Raw genomic sequence first — 16,882 nt, 5'->3', positions numbered from 1 at the left:
TAACTTCATTGATCCCTCTGGAGGTCTCCATTAGGTTTATCTAATCTAATAGAATTGTCATTACATGGGCCTCAAGGTAAATAACATGTGATTCAAATAGTTGTAGAGAGTGGGAAAAAAATAGAATGCTTTTTTTAGGAAAGGAAAAAAAATGAAAGTGACAAAATGAGATTATAGCTTTTTAATCCAGAAAAAGCAAAAACGATCTCAATCATCAGTATGTATGTATTGTGAGACTCAAAGAACATTTTTCACATGATCATTTCACATTTTATTTATAGTAAGAAAAAAGTAGTTGACATGTTGAAGTCTTCACTCATAGTTGCACTTCTTCAAAATGCTGAAGCTTTATTCGTCATTAAGGCCAATAGAAGGTTTGATCAGATTTTTCGGCAAAAAAGTTCAGCAACTTCATCCCACAACTAACATTCTCTCTCACACTCACACACACACACATACACACAAAGAAAAGTCTCACACAACCTCAACTGTTTGATGACGTCATAGGGGGAGTTTGGACGGACGGACACGATCCTTTGGGTTGCATAGTCACCGTTTCGTCTTCAGCTGTGAGTAAAACCGTTGAACCCTGAGTGAGTTTAGTTGACCTAATAAATGCTGGTTGACTTCGTTTGCTCCGATCCAACTACGATTTGAACAATTTAAGAGATAGTTTGATGAGAGGACTGACATCACCTCGTCATATTTGTCATGTCATGACTCTATTCTTATGTATACACTGATGTATGTATTAATACTACCATTTGCAAAATACAATAAGAATGTAATAAAAATAGCTAAAAAGTAACATTTGTAATTTATCATTCTAAACCATAATTTTATTGTTCATATAACTAAGTTAGTCTTAGTTGGTAGAAGATTTTACTGTACCCTCTATGTAACTTTGTCTGGACGTCATGTGTCATCATGTGTCATCATGGCTGAAGTTCTCTAATTAAACTTAAATCCTCTTGGAAGAAAAGACAGGAACGACAGTTATTATTTAAAATATATCAGTGCCATGAAAAATATTGAATGTTTGAATTTAACATTTCAAATATTATTGAAATGGTGTTTTTTAAATCATTTACTCATTTAATAAAACATTGAATTATATATTTGCTTTATTGAATAATTGAATATTTTTCATATTGAAACGTTTTCTTTTTTAATCATTTAATTTAAAAAATCTAATGTTTCTTTTACATTTAGAATTGGATATTCATAATACCAATAATTACAAAATAAACGCTCTAAATTCAATATTTTTTAATAGTTGAATTTAAAAATACTTAAATTCAAAACGATTGTTGGTTGAACTTCATTTTAACGTCACTGCAGTTACACTGTTGTGACAGTAGAGGGGGCCAGAAACAATTATCTTTCAATTTTTGTTTTACTGTAACCATTGCTGTCAGGCTGATGTCAGTCCTCTCAGGCAGATGCAGAGAAGTTTAAAACACACGAGGAGAAGGATGACTGCACGATGTTTGCTACACCGACACACTGAGAAGATGAAGCTGGAGATGAGTGACACAGCAGGGAGGAAGCCGAGCCATGTTTGTGCTCGTTCACAGAGATCTTCCGCTTCTGGACATGAGATGTTTGGTTAAGCTTCATTCAAAACCACTCACTCTCTTTCTCTCTCAAGCATTCAGGATCATTCCACAAGTCAAGAAATTGCAGTAAAAATATCTCAACTTTGTACACTTAAGATCACAACAGAAAAAAAGGTACAACTTTCACTTCAGTAAAAGATTGAACAGTGACTTTAGAAAGAAAAAAAAGCAACACAGAAAATTAAAACCAGTTGGAATAAATTAAAAGTTTTGGAACAAACTTTTTCAATGTAGCATTTTAAAAAGTCCACAACAGCAGCAGCAGTTACTCCCGAGAAAGGTGAAAATGACACAAAACACCCGCCTCACCTGCTGGAGCACAAACAAGTCCACAGATCCTGGACAAAGGTACGGAGACAGCAGTGAGAGTTCTGGACGCTCGGGCCACGAGACGAGCACTGGGTCAAGGAGCAGGACACATCAGCAGGACGAGGAACACAAGCAGCAGCTTGAGCAGCACTTTTTCTCTGTACTCTTTTGCAACTTTTTCTTCTCCAGGATTCTCTTCAGAACTTTTTGGGTCCCCAAGCAGACGCTTGCGTCGGGGCGACGCCTGCCCCGAACGTGGGGAAGTCCTCGGCACTGCTCATGTCGGGGGCCTGAAACAAACGGAGGTTCTACAGCTTAATGAAGCTTCGTGAAAATGTCTCATACATTTTATAGACGTTTTATAAATGACGAGTAGTTTCAAAACAATAGATGAAAGAGCCAGGAGCGCCATCTGGTGGACCACACTCTTTTATCCCTCACCTTGTTTCCAGAAGCGTTCCAGGGGGCATCCCGCACAACAAAGCCTTTAGTCGGACCTCCGCTGCCATCATCCGGCCCGCCTCCTCCTCCTCCTCCGTAGCGTGACGGTGGCTTCATGTATGCAGCCAAAGTCTCCGTCTCTGTCACACTCAGCATCTGGAAACAAGAAGAAGGTCTTGAACAGCTCACAAGAACATTCAACCACATGAACGACTCGTTTTTTTTAGATGTTTCTTTGGTCAAGTTATGAATGAAAACATGTATTTGCAGTTTTAGAAACATCACACAAGCTTCACTAGAGCTCTGACAGACGTATACATACAATCTCTTGAACAGTTCTATCACTATTTAATTAAAAAATAAGTTTTACTGATATATTTGCACTGAAAAAAGGTTTCAAATGGTGAACAAATTTTACATGGCACTTAAAGTCAACATAGTCAGCGGACAAGTAACTCAGACTTCATTAGGTTTCATTCAATATTAGTCCAGTGCCCCGGAGGCAACACAAGGGATAACCCAAACATGTTTGGGTCACCTTGACAAGTAAATATCTGCTTGTTTGTGACGATACAATGACCTAGACGAGGGGCAATGCTAGAGACACTAAGCCAACAAGGACACAGTTACCACTGCTGCTGTACCACAGTCCAAAGGTTTCTTTTCATTCATTTTAGCTTAGTTATGAGAGAAACATCATGTTTCCACTTCTAGACCCCAAAAAACACACTTTTAAGAAGCCATCTCTGGATCAACTGACCAAAGAAAGTACAGTTAGGAACCAGGAATCATGACTCTTAAATTAATTTTATTTAGAAAACAAATGTGTTTAAATCTGTGCAGCATCAGATACACAAACCCAACGCCTGCTCCATGTGACTCACATATTCTTCCTCCAGGTTGAGCAGGTGGTCGATGGCGTTGTCGACGGTTTCAGGAAGTCCAGTTACTGTGACCTTGTCTGGCTCGTCCGCTCCTGGTTGAGGGAACCGGATGTCCACCTTCCACCGAAATGTCAAACGGTGAACTTAAAGTCCACGTTGAAAAGAAAATAATTTTCTATAACTCACCCTGAACTCCTCCATGAGTTTACGGATGGCTTTTCCGCGGGTGCCGATGATGCGGGCGTGAGTTCTGGGGTCCAGGCGGACATCTTGACTCACCATCTCCTGGAGCTCGGCCACCAGCTGCTGGATAGCCTGACGCGCCTCCTCCACGTTGGACTCGTACCCGGAGATGACGATCAGATCCTGGCGGGACAGACGTCAGCACTGAGACCATCTTGTTCAATTAAACTGATGAATGTTTTCTCTTTCCCAGAAAATTATGTTCTGGGAAATAACAGATGAGAACATGAGGAAAAACCTGCTGTTCGTCTCCTTTGTCGGGGAACTGGATGTTCACGTCGTGGTCTTTTCTGATCTGTGAGATCACAGCTCCTTTGCGGCCGATTATTTTGGGATGGAATTTAGGATTAACAGACATGGTCACTTTGAAGCTGCGCAGAGCCTGGAAAAGAAGGAAAACTTTGATTAGTGTCAAAACTATTCAGCGTTATGATGTCACATGAGAGTCTAGTTCTAAACACTTATGTTTGTATCCATTCTTTGTCTTACTGGAAACAAGTCCTTCCTGCTAAAAAACTATAACTGACTTTATTGAAGTACATCACTGTCGTCAAAATATTTCATGGTTAGATTTAATATTTCAACTTTTGAAACTTTTCATTTTAGTTCTTTAAGCATTGAATAATTTATTTAAATAATTTAATTAAACCATTCATACATGGAAAGATTGAAATTAAAAATGAAAAAGATCAGTTTTAAAATGAAATATATATATATTTAACAAAAAATATATATTTTTTATAGTTTTCTCATTTGACATGTTAAACTCAACCATTTTTTCCTGGTTCTGCATAATATTCTGATGACACTGATATACTTCCATTTGACCTGAGCAACACCGAGAGTTCATTGCTGATCACATGACTGCTGATTATTTGTGTTCTACTTTAAATCAGAGCTAATTCAAGGCATCCATTATCATGCTCTTGTACCAAAATCACATCTTTCATCTTTAGACGTCGTCAGAGCAGCGACAGCTCAAAATCAGCTTCAGATTTGATCTCACTTGGAGAAACTTTAAAAGAAATCTCTCTTCATTGCTGAACCTCTTCCTCACTTTCATCATCCGCCCGTTCATCTGAATTCATCATCCTTGATTCTAATTAATCTGGAAAAAAGAGGAAATTATCAACCAATTTTTCTGCAAAATTAGAATGCAGTGCAAAGTTTAAACAAAGATGGATGATTTGATTTGAAAATGTGCGATTCTGTCTCTGAAGCACATTAACCTAAGATAAGAGATAAGAGAATCCTTTATTGCACAGTGGGGGGCACAGTCTTAGAGGCCCCATCTTTTCTTCGCATAGTCATTAGATTCCAGACCCATTTTTCAAGTCTTTCAGCGACGGCAGTGTTCTCTTCCAGAATCTTGTAGACCACCTCTGATGTTTCCTCCACCTCTGATCGATGGGAGCAGCTTCTAAAGGTTTGTTCAGCAGTGGGACACACGGCTTTGCTTGTGCAGAGAAAGCCCTGCTGAGCCTCACCCGGTCCTCCTGCTCCGCCTGCAGCTCCTTGACTCGCTCCAACAGACCCCGCCTGGCTCGCTGCACGTTGTTTGCCAGCCCGGTCACCTTGATGATGTCCAGCTGCTTTTCAGGTTGCGGCACCCAGATGTTGACCTGCAAATGAACACACACAAATGGTCCAACTTAGAATCTTATTCAGTTAAAATTCTTTATTAGAGAATCCAATCGTCTCACTTCAAACTCCTCCATCATCTTCCGGATCCCGCTGCCCTTCTGACCAATGATGTAGCGGTGCAGCTCGTTGGACACGTCCATGTCCTCAGTCACGGGTACCAGCGCCTAACCACACCACAGTGAGCGGCACGTAACCCAGTCAAAGACATGAAGTGGAGTAACTACCAGCAGGGCTGCTTTAGCAGGCTCACACTTCTCTGCTCGTCCGCAGATGGTGATGATGTCACACTTGCGCGGCACAAACTCTGTGTCTGGACTGACGTCACCGTTTTCCTGAGAGAAGACATCCTGACCTGAGGAGAAACATCTTTGAGCCCAAATAATATTTAAGAAATCACATAGAGGAAGATCAGAGATGTTGTTTAAATCCCAAGGATAGTGTTCTCTTATCAAATGCTATAAATTTCTTATCAAAAAAGTTAATTATAGCTTATTTTCTTCTAAAGGTTTTACAGTCCCATCAGAATATTGATTTAATTTAACATGTTGAACAATTAACCTTTTGAATAAATGAATTATTCTGTTTCTATATTGAAATGATGAATGTTTTTTTAGAATAATTTTATTCAATCATTTGTGAATTTAAAGCCTTTTTTTTGTATCTCCTCTTAAAACACAATTTTATTTCCTGGCTTTTAGCACAGCAGGAGACTCTGCAGCTGTTTTTTGTGCCTTTTACTCATTTTATTTGGTATTATCGTATTATCTTAGTGTTTTTAACTGTTCTTATTTTAGTGATGTTTTTATGATCTTGTTCAGCACTTTGTGTCAACTGCTGTTGTTTTTAAAGTGCTTTATAACTAAAGTTGAATTGAGTTTAAACATTTTGTTTGATAATGAATGACAAATATGTTATGAATGTTTTGAATATAAAAATGGTGGCACTATGATACCTACATAAAATGTTGTTATTATAGTGCCACTTTTTGATATTGAACCTAAAAGACTAAATATCTGTAAAAATAAAAATAAAAAAATATATATATTTTTTTTTTAATATTTTTTAATATTTTGGACAATTTAAATTAGAATATCAAACTCTTTGTTTAAAAAAATAATTAAATTAATATTTAATAATAAGTGTTAAATTCCACTGTTGAGTATTCTGAAGGCACTGACATACTTCCATACATGTTTTTTAACTTTTATATTGTGTCCTATATGTCTGGAATCATATTTATTCTTTATTTTTTATATATTATCCTTTTAACCAGTGCGCCCCCTGGTGGTAACCAGTTACAGCTGTCATTATCAGTGTTTGTCACAAAAATTATAACAGCAAATAATTCCTGGTTAACTTTTGTCATGTGCTTCTTCAGGAAATGATTGGAATCTCATGTTCATGGAACTAATGTAAGCATTGACGAGAGTTTGTGGACTCTTTGTGATCAGGACCTGCAGTGCTGTCGTCTCTCTCCGGGAACTTAATCTGGACCTCGTGCTCCCTGGTGATGTGCTGGATGCGACAGCCTTTAGGTCCCATGATGGCCCGGTGGTACCTCTGTGGGATCGCTACCTCCACACTCACCTGAGACTCCTGCAGGTGAGATGAGGGCAGACGTCAACACAACATGTAGCGATGACTCAGCAACACTCTGATTATCCATCAACGCAGACTTTAATCTCACCAGGTCTTCAATTATTTCCTGTATTCGTTTCTTAGCCGCCTCAACACAGTCCTTGGCTCCCTTCAGAGTCACACGCTGGCTGTTGACTCCAGTACGAGGGAAACTCACAGCAATACCGCCGTATTCCTCCGCCAGCTCCCTTAGAACCTGACCCCTCCGACAAACAAAATGTCGATGATGACGAACATCCACCACCATGCTGTCCTCCACCACGTCGTCCTGCAGAACAATGTGAAGACGAGTTAAGAAAGCCATTCTCTTCAGTCTATCAGACTTCAAATCAAGATGTTCTATAACCACTTATTAACCAACCAACCAACTTAACATTTCTAGGAATTGTGTAATTTCAAGGAGACAAAAAAGTAGAGATGTGTGCCCACCAAAAAGGTTGATCTACACCAGACCGGGGCCACATGCTTTCAGTGTATCTATGAGTAAGTCATTTTATTTGTAAAATTGACCATCACGAGGCAAAGGTAGCAATTATTTTCGTTTTTTAGGACTTTTGCTCCCCTTTTCTTTCTGTTTGCTTGATGTCCCCTCACAAAAATCACTGTATCAAATGTGCCCCTTGAGGAAATTTAATTTACCACCATGATCTGATCTACACAGAAGAAAAATACGCTACTAAATTTGGTACCAGGTTTTTGACGAGGCTCTCCAGCTCCTTCTGGGCCTGCCGGACCGCCTCCTCCTTCCCGACGATGGTGATCAGTTCCTGCTCCATGTCGTCGGGCGAGGGGAAGATGATGCGAGCGCCAGTCCGGTCGCGAACCCGTCGAATGTTTGCGCCGCCACGACCAATCAGGAACTTATGGTATTCTGGTTTGGCCTGGAGCTCCGCGGTGAAGTTGTTGACTTGCTGCGTTGCCAGTTGGACGAGGATAAATAAGTTTCTTTGCTTATCAAAATAAAAGTAACCGACATGAACATTTCACACCATATTTATGTTGGTGAATCGCTCTTCATGTTTGTATAATGACCTATAATGATGCCAGCGTTTAAGATAAGATAAGATAAGAAAAGAGATTATAGATGTCAACAATTAGAGACTTCCAAGTAAAACCGATTTTAAAGAATTTGATGTTTTTGATGCAAGAAAACACACAAAAAAAATAGGATAGATTGAGCTGCCAAAATGAAAAGATATAAAAGATATTGCTAAATACTGCTAAAATAATTTGAGTTTGACACCCCTGATCTAATATAAATTTCATATTAGTGGAGTCAGTGTGTACATAAAATGTTTATAAAGGCTTGTTTGTGTCATTTTTTTGTTCAAGTACATTAAAGAAAAACACCGGGAAAGTAGAACCAGTAAACTATTGATGACGGTCTTTGAACTAACCTTTTCTTCAGCCAACTGGAGCAGCTGTTTCCGGGCCTTCTCCACTTCAGTGGCTGGTCCTCTGATGGTCACCTTGTCTGATCCAGAGCCTTCTGAGGGGAAGTGGATGTGGACACCACCACAGTCCTCCATGACGGAGCGCACCAGGCAGCCTTTAGAGCCGATCAGAGAGTTGTGCAGCCTGGCTGGGATGTTGACCTCCGCCTCTTTGATGTTGGCCTGCAGAAGACGACAGATGCAAATCAGGACATGACGTCATGTACAAGTTGATTTCTAAACATTCCTTTGTCTTAAAGAAATGGTTATAATGTGTTGGAAATCATGTCAGACCTTTTGTTTCCTGCCTTTATTTCCATGTTTAATTATAGCACCATGTGAGTCTGACTGACACGCACCAGTTCTCTCTGGATGGTAAGGATTCGATCCCTCGCAGCCTCACAGTTGATTTTCTTGCCTGTGATGACGATCATCTCCGAGTTGCTGTTCTCAGTCGGCAGGTCGATTTTAGTGTTGGTCTCTTCACGGATCTTGCAGATAAAGAAAGTGACATTTGTTACTGGTCAGAATGTTAAAGAAAGATAGTTAATTATAACAAATAATAACACAATTTAATTTTTTGGGGTTTTAACTTTACAATAATCAGAGCAAGTAGATATTTTATCTTTGTAAATATTTGCTCAGTCACTATGTAATAAATACATAGACAAGAGAAGGAAATCTATATTATACAAGTCTATACTTGCTATTACTATCAACTAGATGAACAGGAAGGAATAGAAGACACCAATGTGCATCTTTAGGTTAATAATTTCACATTTTTTCTCTAAGAGCTGAATTGCAATGAAAGAAGATTGTTCAGTGCAGTCAAAAAAAAGAGGATTAAAAATATAAGACTAAGTGAGAAAATAAAATAAATAATAAGACAATAGCTGTGAACACATTGCATTACAATCATTGAAATAATGGCTTGAATCATTTTAACATCATGTTAACATTAACAATTTAAACAATAACTTAAAAAACTCTTTAGTAAAGAAGGACACAAACCCAAGTTTATGTTTGTATCAATGTATACCTCTTGATCCTTGAATGAATACAACATTAGAAACCAGACACTAGCTTAAGCCCTATTTGTTTTATTTCTTAATGGAATTGCATAAGAACTTTTAAATGTATTTCTCCCATAAAAAAATATTCTTTGTAGTATTAAAATATATTTCTTATAGCTCATTTTGTGGGTTTTATTTGTATCCATATGTGGTGCTCCCTTTTTTAAAATTATTTGTATTATTATTATTATTATTACTATACAGTTTCTCTAAAGCAAAATCTCAGGGTTTTACTCTATTTGAAATGTATTTTATTATAATAATTTATTTATTTGTGTATACTTTCTTTTTAAAGCTTTAATTTTTTTCAATCAAATGTGTAGCCAACTACTAAAGACCACAATTGTATAAAAATTGAGGAAATATTGAAGAAAAACTGATGCGGAGAAAAGAAACCCTAAAGGTAAGGTAAGGTAAAACTTTATTGATCCCTCAGGAGGTCTCCTTTGGGAAATTGTTTTTTACCAATAGCCAGCAATTTTTCATAAACAATAAAAAATAATACATAAAAAATAAAGTAAGAAGAACATAAAGAGGAAGAACAAGATGACACAAAATGAGGGGACATCACTTTTTTCACAGTTCCACGGGAGAAAATAATGTTGACAAGAGAAAGATGATTTTGAGGGAAAAAGAAAACAGAAATATGTCAATGGCGACAACGTCAACAAACAAATCCTACCTTCTTAATGTTGGAGCCGCCCTTGCCGATGATGTTTTTGTGGAACTGTTTGAAGATGGGGACCGACAGGCTGAAGCTATTCTCGATCTTCAAAACAAGGTCAGCGTTAAACTTTTGTCTGGTGGGTGTTCAAGGAGCTGCAGGTCATACCAGCTCAGAGATGACTTTCTGGAGGAATTTGCTACATTTCTCCACCTCGTTCTTCGGCCCTCTCAACTGGACAATGTCGCTCTTCTGAGCTGGGTCTGGGAAATTGATGATGACCTTGATATACAGATGTTGAATTAGCAATTAGTTAGTTTGGTGCGAGTGGGCATAAAAAGATAACTGTTCACCTCAGGAAACTTATCACGAACTTCCTTAATCTTTTCTCCCTTCTGGCCGATGATTGTCCGATGCAACCTTTGTTCCACTATGAGGTCTTTAGTGCGCTCGTTTTCCTGAAATGTCATCAGCATATTTTCACAGGGATAGTTTTTTGATGATTTTATGAGTGTAAAATGATTCTGGAATCTCTTCTCACCATTCTCTGAACCATCTCGATGAGTTCTTGCCGAGCCAGCTGGACTCCCTTTGGATCTCCCTCAATCCGGACAAGACCACTTCGCTCAGAGTCCTGCGGGATTCTTACGGACACTTTGTACTGCTCTTTAATCCGGTTTACTAGTGAAGGAAAACAAAGACACTGAAGTTGATTATATGAATGTATTTTTCATACAAAACAATAAATAATGATTTCTTCACTTTCGTAAAGCCGTTACAGAATTGTGTGTTGGCTCAATACAAAAATTAGACTCTCTGGCCGGGAATCCAACTTTGGGTTAAAAGACTTGGTATTTCCGAGTTCTTATAGCTTGTAATCCCACACATGTTCCTTTTCTCAAATATAAATAATTAATAATCGTTAGTAATAATTAATCCATATGCTGTGTTTTATAAAGTCAAGTCAAAGTTTTTTCTTTCTATGCTAGTTCTGAATGGAGTCGGTGCATGAAATATGTTGTTTAATTTGTTTGTAAACATTTAATTATATAAACAATATTTTGCTTCTACTTAGTGTTACTATCAATTGACTCTCACTAGTAAAGCTCTGGGCCACAAAACACTTATTTTATTTATGCCTTGAAGGAGATTGATCACAACTCACTGTTAGCCCCATTTTTTCCAATCAGGTGTCTGTGGAAACGCTGATCAATGATGACCTCAGTGTAGTCCATCCTCACCAGCTGCACAAAAGACTTTTGTTACTCATCGAATTAAAATCCAACAGAAACTCTTATACAATAAGACAATAAAATACACTCATGACTGTTTTGATCTTTATATGTATATATATAAAAAAAACTACCTTTGTTTGCCTAATAAAATGTTTCCATCAATAAAAGTGTAGATTGGCAAGTGTGTTTTTATGTGTTAAGATCTTCAAACTTGAAAGTCTGTGATTAAAACAAAAACAAAAAATCATCTAAATTGAGTGATATCCATGTTATTTTACCATTGAAAGATACATTGATACACTGATCAAAATGGTAACAAGAAGCTGAATTTAAGTTGAGATGATTCAAAATAATAAGTGTAAATTATGTGGAAAAATGTCTCTTGTTAACATCCTATTATCACAACATATTTAATTAGTTGACATGGAGCAAATACTTAAATTAAAATAAATATATGAATGAAATAATCTATGCTGAAGAAAAATGATTATTAAAGAAACTGATTTTTTTCAGTGTACACATTGTGTTGGTTCAGGTTTAGACGTAAACATTTTATGATAAGATCCTGATGAGAAAGGGTTTTCAGGTGTCAGAGAAATGATTCCGACCAGTAAGAGGTGTACTGACCAGGTCCTTGATGATCTCCTGGATCTGTGTCTGAGCTTGCTCCACCTCCTCTGTTGGACCCTCCAGGCTAATGCGCTCCTCGCCATCTGTGAATTCTATGTGAACCTGGAGACGATCACAGACACAAGGGAAAATAGATCAACCATTAAACTCTCTCATGAACTCTTTGGCAACAGCCTTCTAAAGGCTCCATCCCTGTTAGATGAAGCAGTAACCCAGATTAATGCAGAGGATATGCTGACGCTGCAATAACTCACCCGCGGCAGCTGTTGCGTGATCCTCCCGATGTTTTGACCTTTCTTCCCAATGATGAAGCGATGCAGCCACGCTGGAGCAGTCACTTCCACAACCATCACACTCTTTGCCTGAACAGTGGATTAACATTGAATCTCCTCTGATCATGATGACATTTACTTATGAATACATTTGGTTTAACACGCGTCTAACCTTGGCATAGACTTGTGTGAGAGCAGGTCCAAGTTTATCAGGCTCCCCTCTCAGGATGATGGTCTCTGACCCCGAGTCTAGTGGAGGCATTTCCACAGAAACCCCTGTGACCTCCAGTATCTCCTGCAGAGTGTTGCCTTTAGGGCCGATGATGTATTTGTGCTGCGACTTCTTCACCTCCACTGAGATGGTGATCGTCTTTCTCTTCTACGGACCAAATGCGTTTGTCAAGTACAAACATTACTAATGTTCATAGTTAAATGACGTCACCTTGTCTTCATAGATGGCTCGGATTCGATTCAGCGCCAGAGCGACGGCCTCCTTCTCCCCCGTGATGACAATTTCTTCCTTGTGGAGGCTTGGAGGAGGGATGCTGATGCGAGCGCCTGTCTCCTGGCTCAGTTCTTGGACCAGCCGATTGTGGGCACCAGCTATGAAGGGGTGGAAAGCCTTCTCTAGAGACAGACATTCTACCGCACGCTTGTCCTGTAAACACGAGAGAAAAGACAGTCGGTCAATCAGGTACTACCATTGTTGATGAGAGCAACCATTTGTTGCATCACAGCACATCTTCAAAGCGTTTAAAAGAATGGCAGACCTGTTCAACTGAGATCAGTAGGATTTCGTGACGGGCCTTCTCGATCCCCTCCTTCGTGCCGGTGATCCGTATGTTGGTGCTGGGGTCATCAGGACGTGGAATGGCTATCTTGGTAGCAGTTCTTAGTTCCAGCTCCTGCAGCTTCTCGCCGTTCTTGCCGATGACAAAGCGATGATGCTCCTTAGGGATGGAGACTGTTGCAGAAGCCTGAACAAGCAAAATGGTTGAAATAATTCCAATTAAGGATCTGTTATACACCTCAGACACTTAAAATGAGTGGGAATCGAGCGACAACTAAAAACTAACTATAGTTAGTTAGGTTCAAAAGATGAACGTTGCAAAACAATTTGATGTGATGCATATGTCATTACATCTAAATTCATTCAAAATAAAGATGTCTCATACTTAAAGAGCACGAGAGCACCTGAAGAAGAACATAAGAGTATAATTTTGCTACCCAAACTAGGAGGAAGTCCATGAAATGTGTAATTCCAGATGTGGATCTTACCTGTGTCTGCAGCCGAGCAACAATTTCCTTGCGGGCTTTCATGACAGATTCCAACTTTCCTGTGACCATGATGGATAAACCTTGGTCTTTTGCCAAAGACAGCTCAATGTGGGCTCCTGTGCGTTGCATGATGTCCAGGAAAACTTTGGCTTCCTCGCCCTCCCCAAACTGGCTGTTATCTTTGTATCGTCGCTCCTCTAAGGGAACGTGGAATACCTGGAAAAAAGGGAACCTCAACTGAACCATAAAATATTATAATTAATTAAAACCATCTTATAATTGGCAGTGGATTGTTTTCTAACTTTGTGTGAAAGACTGATATTTGTCAACCACAAAATGTTTTTTCATCATCAAATGTTATATTTAACATAATGCTTTCAGTTTATCATAATTATTAAAAGTGTTGCAAATGCCTTAAGACTGACCTGGGTGATGACAGAAGCTATGATAGGCCTGATCTTGCTCCCCCATACTGGCGCTGGCTCCCCTGCCCTCTCCCCTAGTGTCCCCTTTTCTGGGAGTGGAGGGAATGCCTCAAGGTATGTTGGGATGTAGGCCTCATCCTCTGGGACACAGCCTGCAGGATCAGAGATGGAGAAGGTGTTACCTCCACATGGCTTCATCTGATCAAGGTGAATGAGAACATTACCGGTCATTTCCTGGTCCTTTAGGCCACTGCGATGCTCCGCAAAGCTCTCTGGGGTCAACACAGCAACCGAGCTCATGGTTCAAGTCTTATTCCGCTGTTCACACTACACAAAAATGATGGTTTATGGGAAAAGATGTGATGAATGAAATAGATAATGATAAAAATGTTGTTTTTTTTAATTAAAAATCTTGAAAGGGAATTGTTTTAAGTGTTCTGTCATATTGTCAATCATCAACTTCTGAGCTGACTTGCTGGCATCTGAAGAACAGCTCTGCATGTGTGAATCCCCGGCAGAACGACTGTCATCCCAAGAAGCTCTAATTAAGGCTTCACATGTTTTGACAAACAATAAACCCCTGGGGACCAGGCTGGCACATGATGATCCAGCCATGATCTAAAAAAGACATGCAAGTCATCTCTAATCTTCTGAGCTCAAAGTGGCGAGAAACACATGTATTTCCATTTCATTGTAATGTTGCAGAAGGGTATGTTTATCACATGGTTTCACATCATCTCAACATATTATTATTGTTGACCAGAAGAGTCCAATTTTAAGTTCTCTTTGGAGCTGCAGAAATGTTTAATCGTAACTCTGGACTAGCTTCCTCTTTTTGTCTGTCAATAAATGTTTGCAATCCATCTGGTACATACGTTACAAAACCAGTAATGTAAACATATTGATTTTAAGTGTTGAGTGAGTTGAATATCAACCACAATATAACAATCCACATTAAAGGAAGTCCAGTGTTAAAGATTATGAAATGACTAAAATGATTTTGTTGTCGTTTTGTAGTATTTAGAAAACATAAAGAACACATTAGGGGAGTTACATTAACCAACAACGTTTTTTATCGTCAAAGTCTGAATAGTTTAAATATTGTTTTCAACGATGTCTCGAAAGTGACCCTGGTCTAGAAAGGCGCTATATAAATAGAGATTATTAATTATTATTATTATTAAACTATTCAGACTTTCAAATTTTGGTTTTATTTAATTAGTATTAAAACGTATTTTTTAAACCAGCCTTTGGGCAACATCAGTGTTTTTTATTGAAGGCTAGTTGATGCTCACATGAAATATGTTGGTTATTTTGCTACAATTCTCGAAGCTCTAAATATTGGACTATGTATGTTGGAGAAATTCTGCGTGGTCTGATGAGGCCGATTCCTCTTAGACAGTCAAAGATCAAGACAAATTTGCTGCAAACAAGATGATAATATAATCTTGTTCATGACAATGTCGTTCCTGTAAACTACTTCTAACACAAGCAAGACCGCTATAACTATATTATAGAGTATATAGACTTTGCAGCAGCTACACAATGCAAAATAAATTGAAATCTGTGTTTGTTCGTTTTTGAAATAAGGAGAGTTTTTTTCACCACATAAATCAAATCATATCTGGCTGAGAAAAATACTCTTCATAAACCTTGAGATACAATCTGTAACTAATTTAAAGAAAACCAACAGATTATAGAAAATGGACTATTTAAAACAATTTCCTTAACATGAGCTTACCTGCAAAAGGTCAAATACCAGAGAGTCCGTCCAGTTATTGGCTAACGTCTGAGCTTCAGTTTAATTGTTTGTTTTTTTCAAGCGTCTGGATAGAAAAAACAGAAAGAAATGCTAGAAGTCAGTTACCACTTGCTATCATAACGCAATGTAAAACCATATAAATTGCTCATTTGGGAATTTCGATTTCTAATATGCAAGAAAATATGTTCTGACCAAATATATATGAGGATGTTTTAAATCTCTAAGGACGTTTTAAACTAAATCAATCCCAAGGAAGGACAGTGCCTCACACAACTTGTGTTTTTAAACACTTTAGTCACAGCCATTTATGAAGTTCTGAGAAATAAAACCCTGATCAAGTGCAAAAAAAGCAGTCAAATAGGACAACTCTTATAAAATAATTTCACTTTAAGACCAATTAGTGACTTTCTAGTAGAAGTTTGTGTATTTGTTCGTGACAAAAAAGAATGAGGGTGAACGCCGAATCAAAGCTCAGGTCTCAAGTTCATTTTTTTGACAATTAAAATAATTCATTCTTATTTTTCGTCAGACCTTGCACGGGTAGCAGGAATAGTATCGTCACAATGTGGAATCTTGTTATCCCTCTTTCATAACTATAGCAAAACTAGATGTACATTTGTGGAGGCAGGTGTTATTAGAGTTGCATTATGTCAGCTATCTGACTTAAGATACACATTCACTCCATGTTTATTTTCCACCTGCCAGATAATAAATAACATACCGTTTTAAACCGCTATCATGTATACTACATGAATCCAAATGCAAATGTTCAATTATTGGTCTAAAAAAAATCACACATTTCCAGGGTTAGTGTATGACGAAGAGATTAATGCAAGCATCTTAGCTCGCGCCTCATCAGACGCTCGCGCTGATGCTAGCCGAGGATCCTCGTCCCGTTAGCTTAACGGCTAGGTCATCATCTGAAACCAGATGCACATCCCATGCAATTGAGCACATTTTCGAGAAAATTGAACACATCCTTCCGGTCAAAATGATTCTAAATAAGAATATTTTTTCTTCTAATCTGCAATGAAAGCCACACAAGGCTATAAGAGCAGCTCCTGCTCAGTGACTGCGGGCTACTAACCTGCTTATTCATGAACAATTCAAATGGACCTGCTTCCTCGTTCACAAAATCAGATGATATGTTTTCATCAGCAATATGAATGGAAATAAAAAACAAAATTCAAACGCGTGAAAGCTTACCTTCTAGAGAGAAACCGTGGCGGAGGGCGTGAGTTTGACAGGTGATGGAGTAAACACACACGTGATTGGTCAACAAGCATTTCCTCTGCCGGCGGAATGATACGCGGATGCACCACGAGAGTAGAG

At 38.5% G+C, this 16,882-nt stretch overlaps 1 protein-coding gene across 2 annotated transcripts; it reads right to left on the bottom strand.

The window, feature by feature from the left end:
• Positions 1–258: 258 nt before the first annotated feature.
• Positions 259–16,837, bottom strand: hdlbpb (high density lipoprotein binding protein b). Of its 2 annotated transcripts, XM_087790058.1 has the most exons (28): positions 16,757–16,837; positions 15,530–15,614; positions 14,013–14,115; positions 13,789–13,940; positions 13,364–13,579; positions 12,856–13,062; positions 12,528–12,743; positions 12,258–12,464; positions 12,068–12,175; positions 11,811–11,915; positions 11,114–11,192; positions 10,490–10,629; positions 10,302–10,406; positions 10,117–10,230; positions 9,967–10,053; positions 8,571–8,702; positions 8,176–8,394; positions 7,468–7,689; positions 6,828–7,046; positions 6,595–6,736; positions 5,365–5,492; positions 5,200–5,304; positions 4,984–5,118; positions 3,735–3,878; positions 3,440–3,619; positions 3,254–3,370; positions 2,370–2,525; positions 259–2,218 (listed from the first exon to the last, which is right to left on the bottom strand). In XM_087790058.1, exons 3-28 carry the CDS (start codon positions 14,086–14,088, stop codon positions 2,126–2,128), a joined length of 3,804 nt encoding a protein of 1,267 aa, XP_087646184.1. In that variant the 5' UTR covers positions 14,089–14,115; positions 15,530–15,614; positions 16,757–16,837; the 3' UTR covers positions 259–2,125. The 2 variants fall into 2 exon arrangements, with proteins under 2 accessions (XP_087646184.1, XP_087646183.1); XM_087790057.1 differs by having other exon boundaries at positions 13,789–14,115.
• Between the last annotated feature and the right edge of the window lie 45 nt (positions 16,838–16,882).

Source organism: Callionymus lyra, chromosome 4 (genome assembly GCF_982586985.1).
Source record: "Callionymus lyra chromosome 4, fCalLyr1.hap1.1, whole genome shotgun sequence".
NCBI lineage: Eukaryota > Metazoa > Chordata > Actinopteri > Syngnathiformes > Callionymidae > Callionymus > Callionymus lyra.
This window is presented reverse-complemented; position numbering and strand designations above follow the sequence as displayed.

Bases quoted from the DNA above. Each gene is read 5' to 3' on its own strand.
- hdlbpb (XM_087790057.1), bottom strand. From the start codon at position 14,088: ATGAGCTCGGTTGCTGTGTTGACCCCAGAGAGCTTTGCGGAGCATCGC. The intron at 13,063-13,363 runs GTAAGATCCACA...TTGCTTGTTCAG, and splicing joins TTGCTCGGCTGCAGACACAG to GCTTCTGCAACAGTCTCCAT. The intron at 6,737-6,827 runs GTGAGATTAAAG...TCTCACCTGCAG, and splicing joins AGGAAATAATTGAAGACCTG to GAGTCTCAGGTGAGTGTGGA.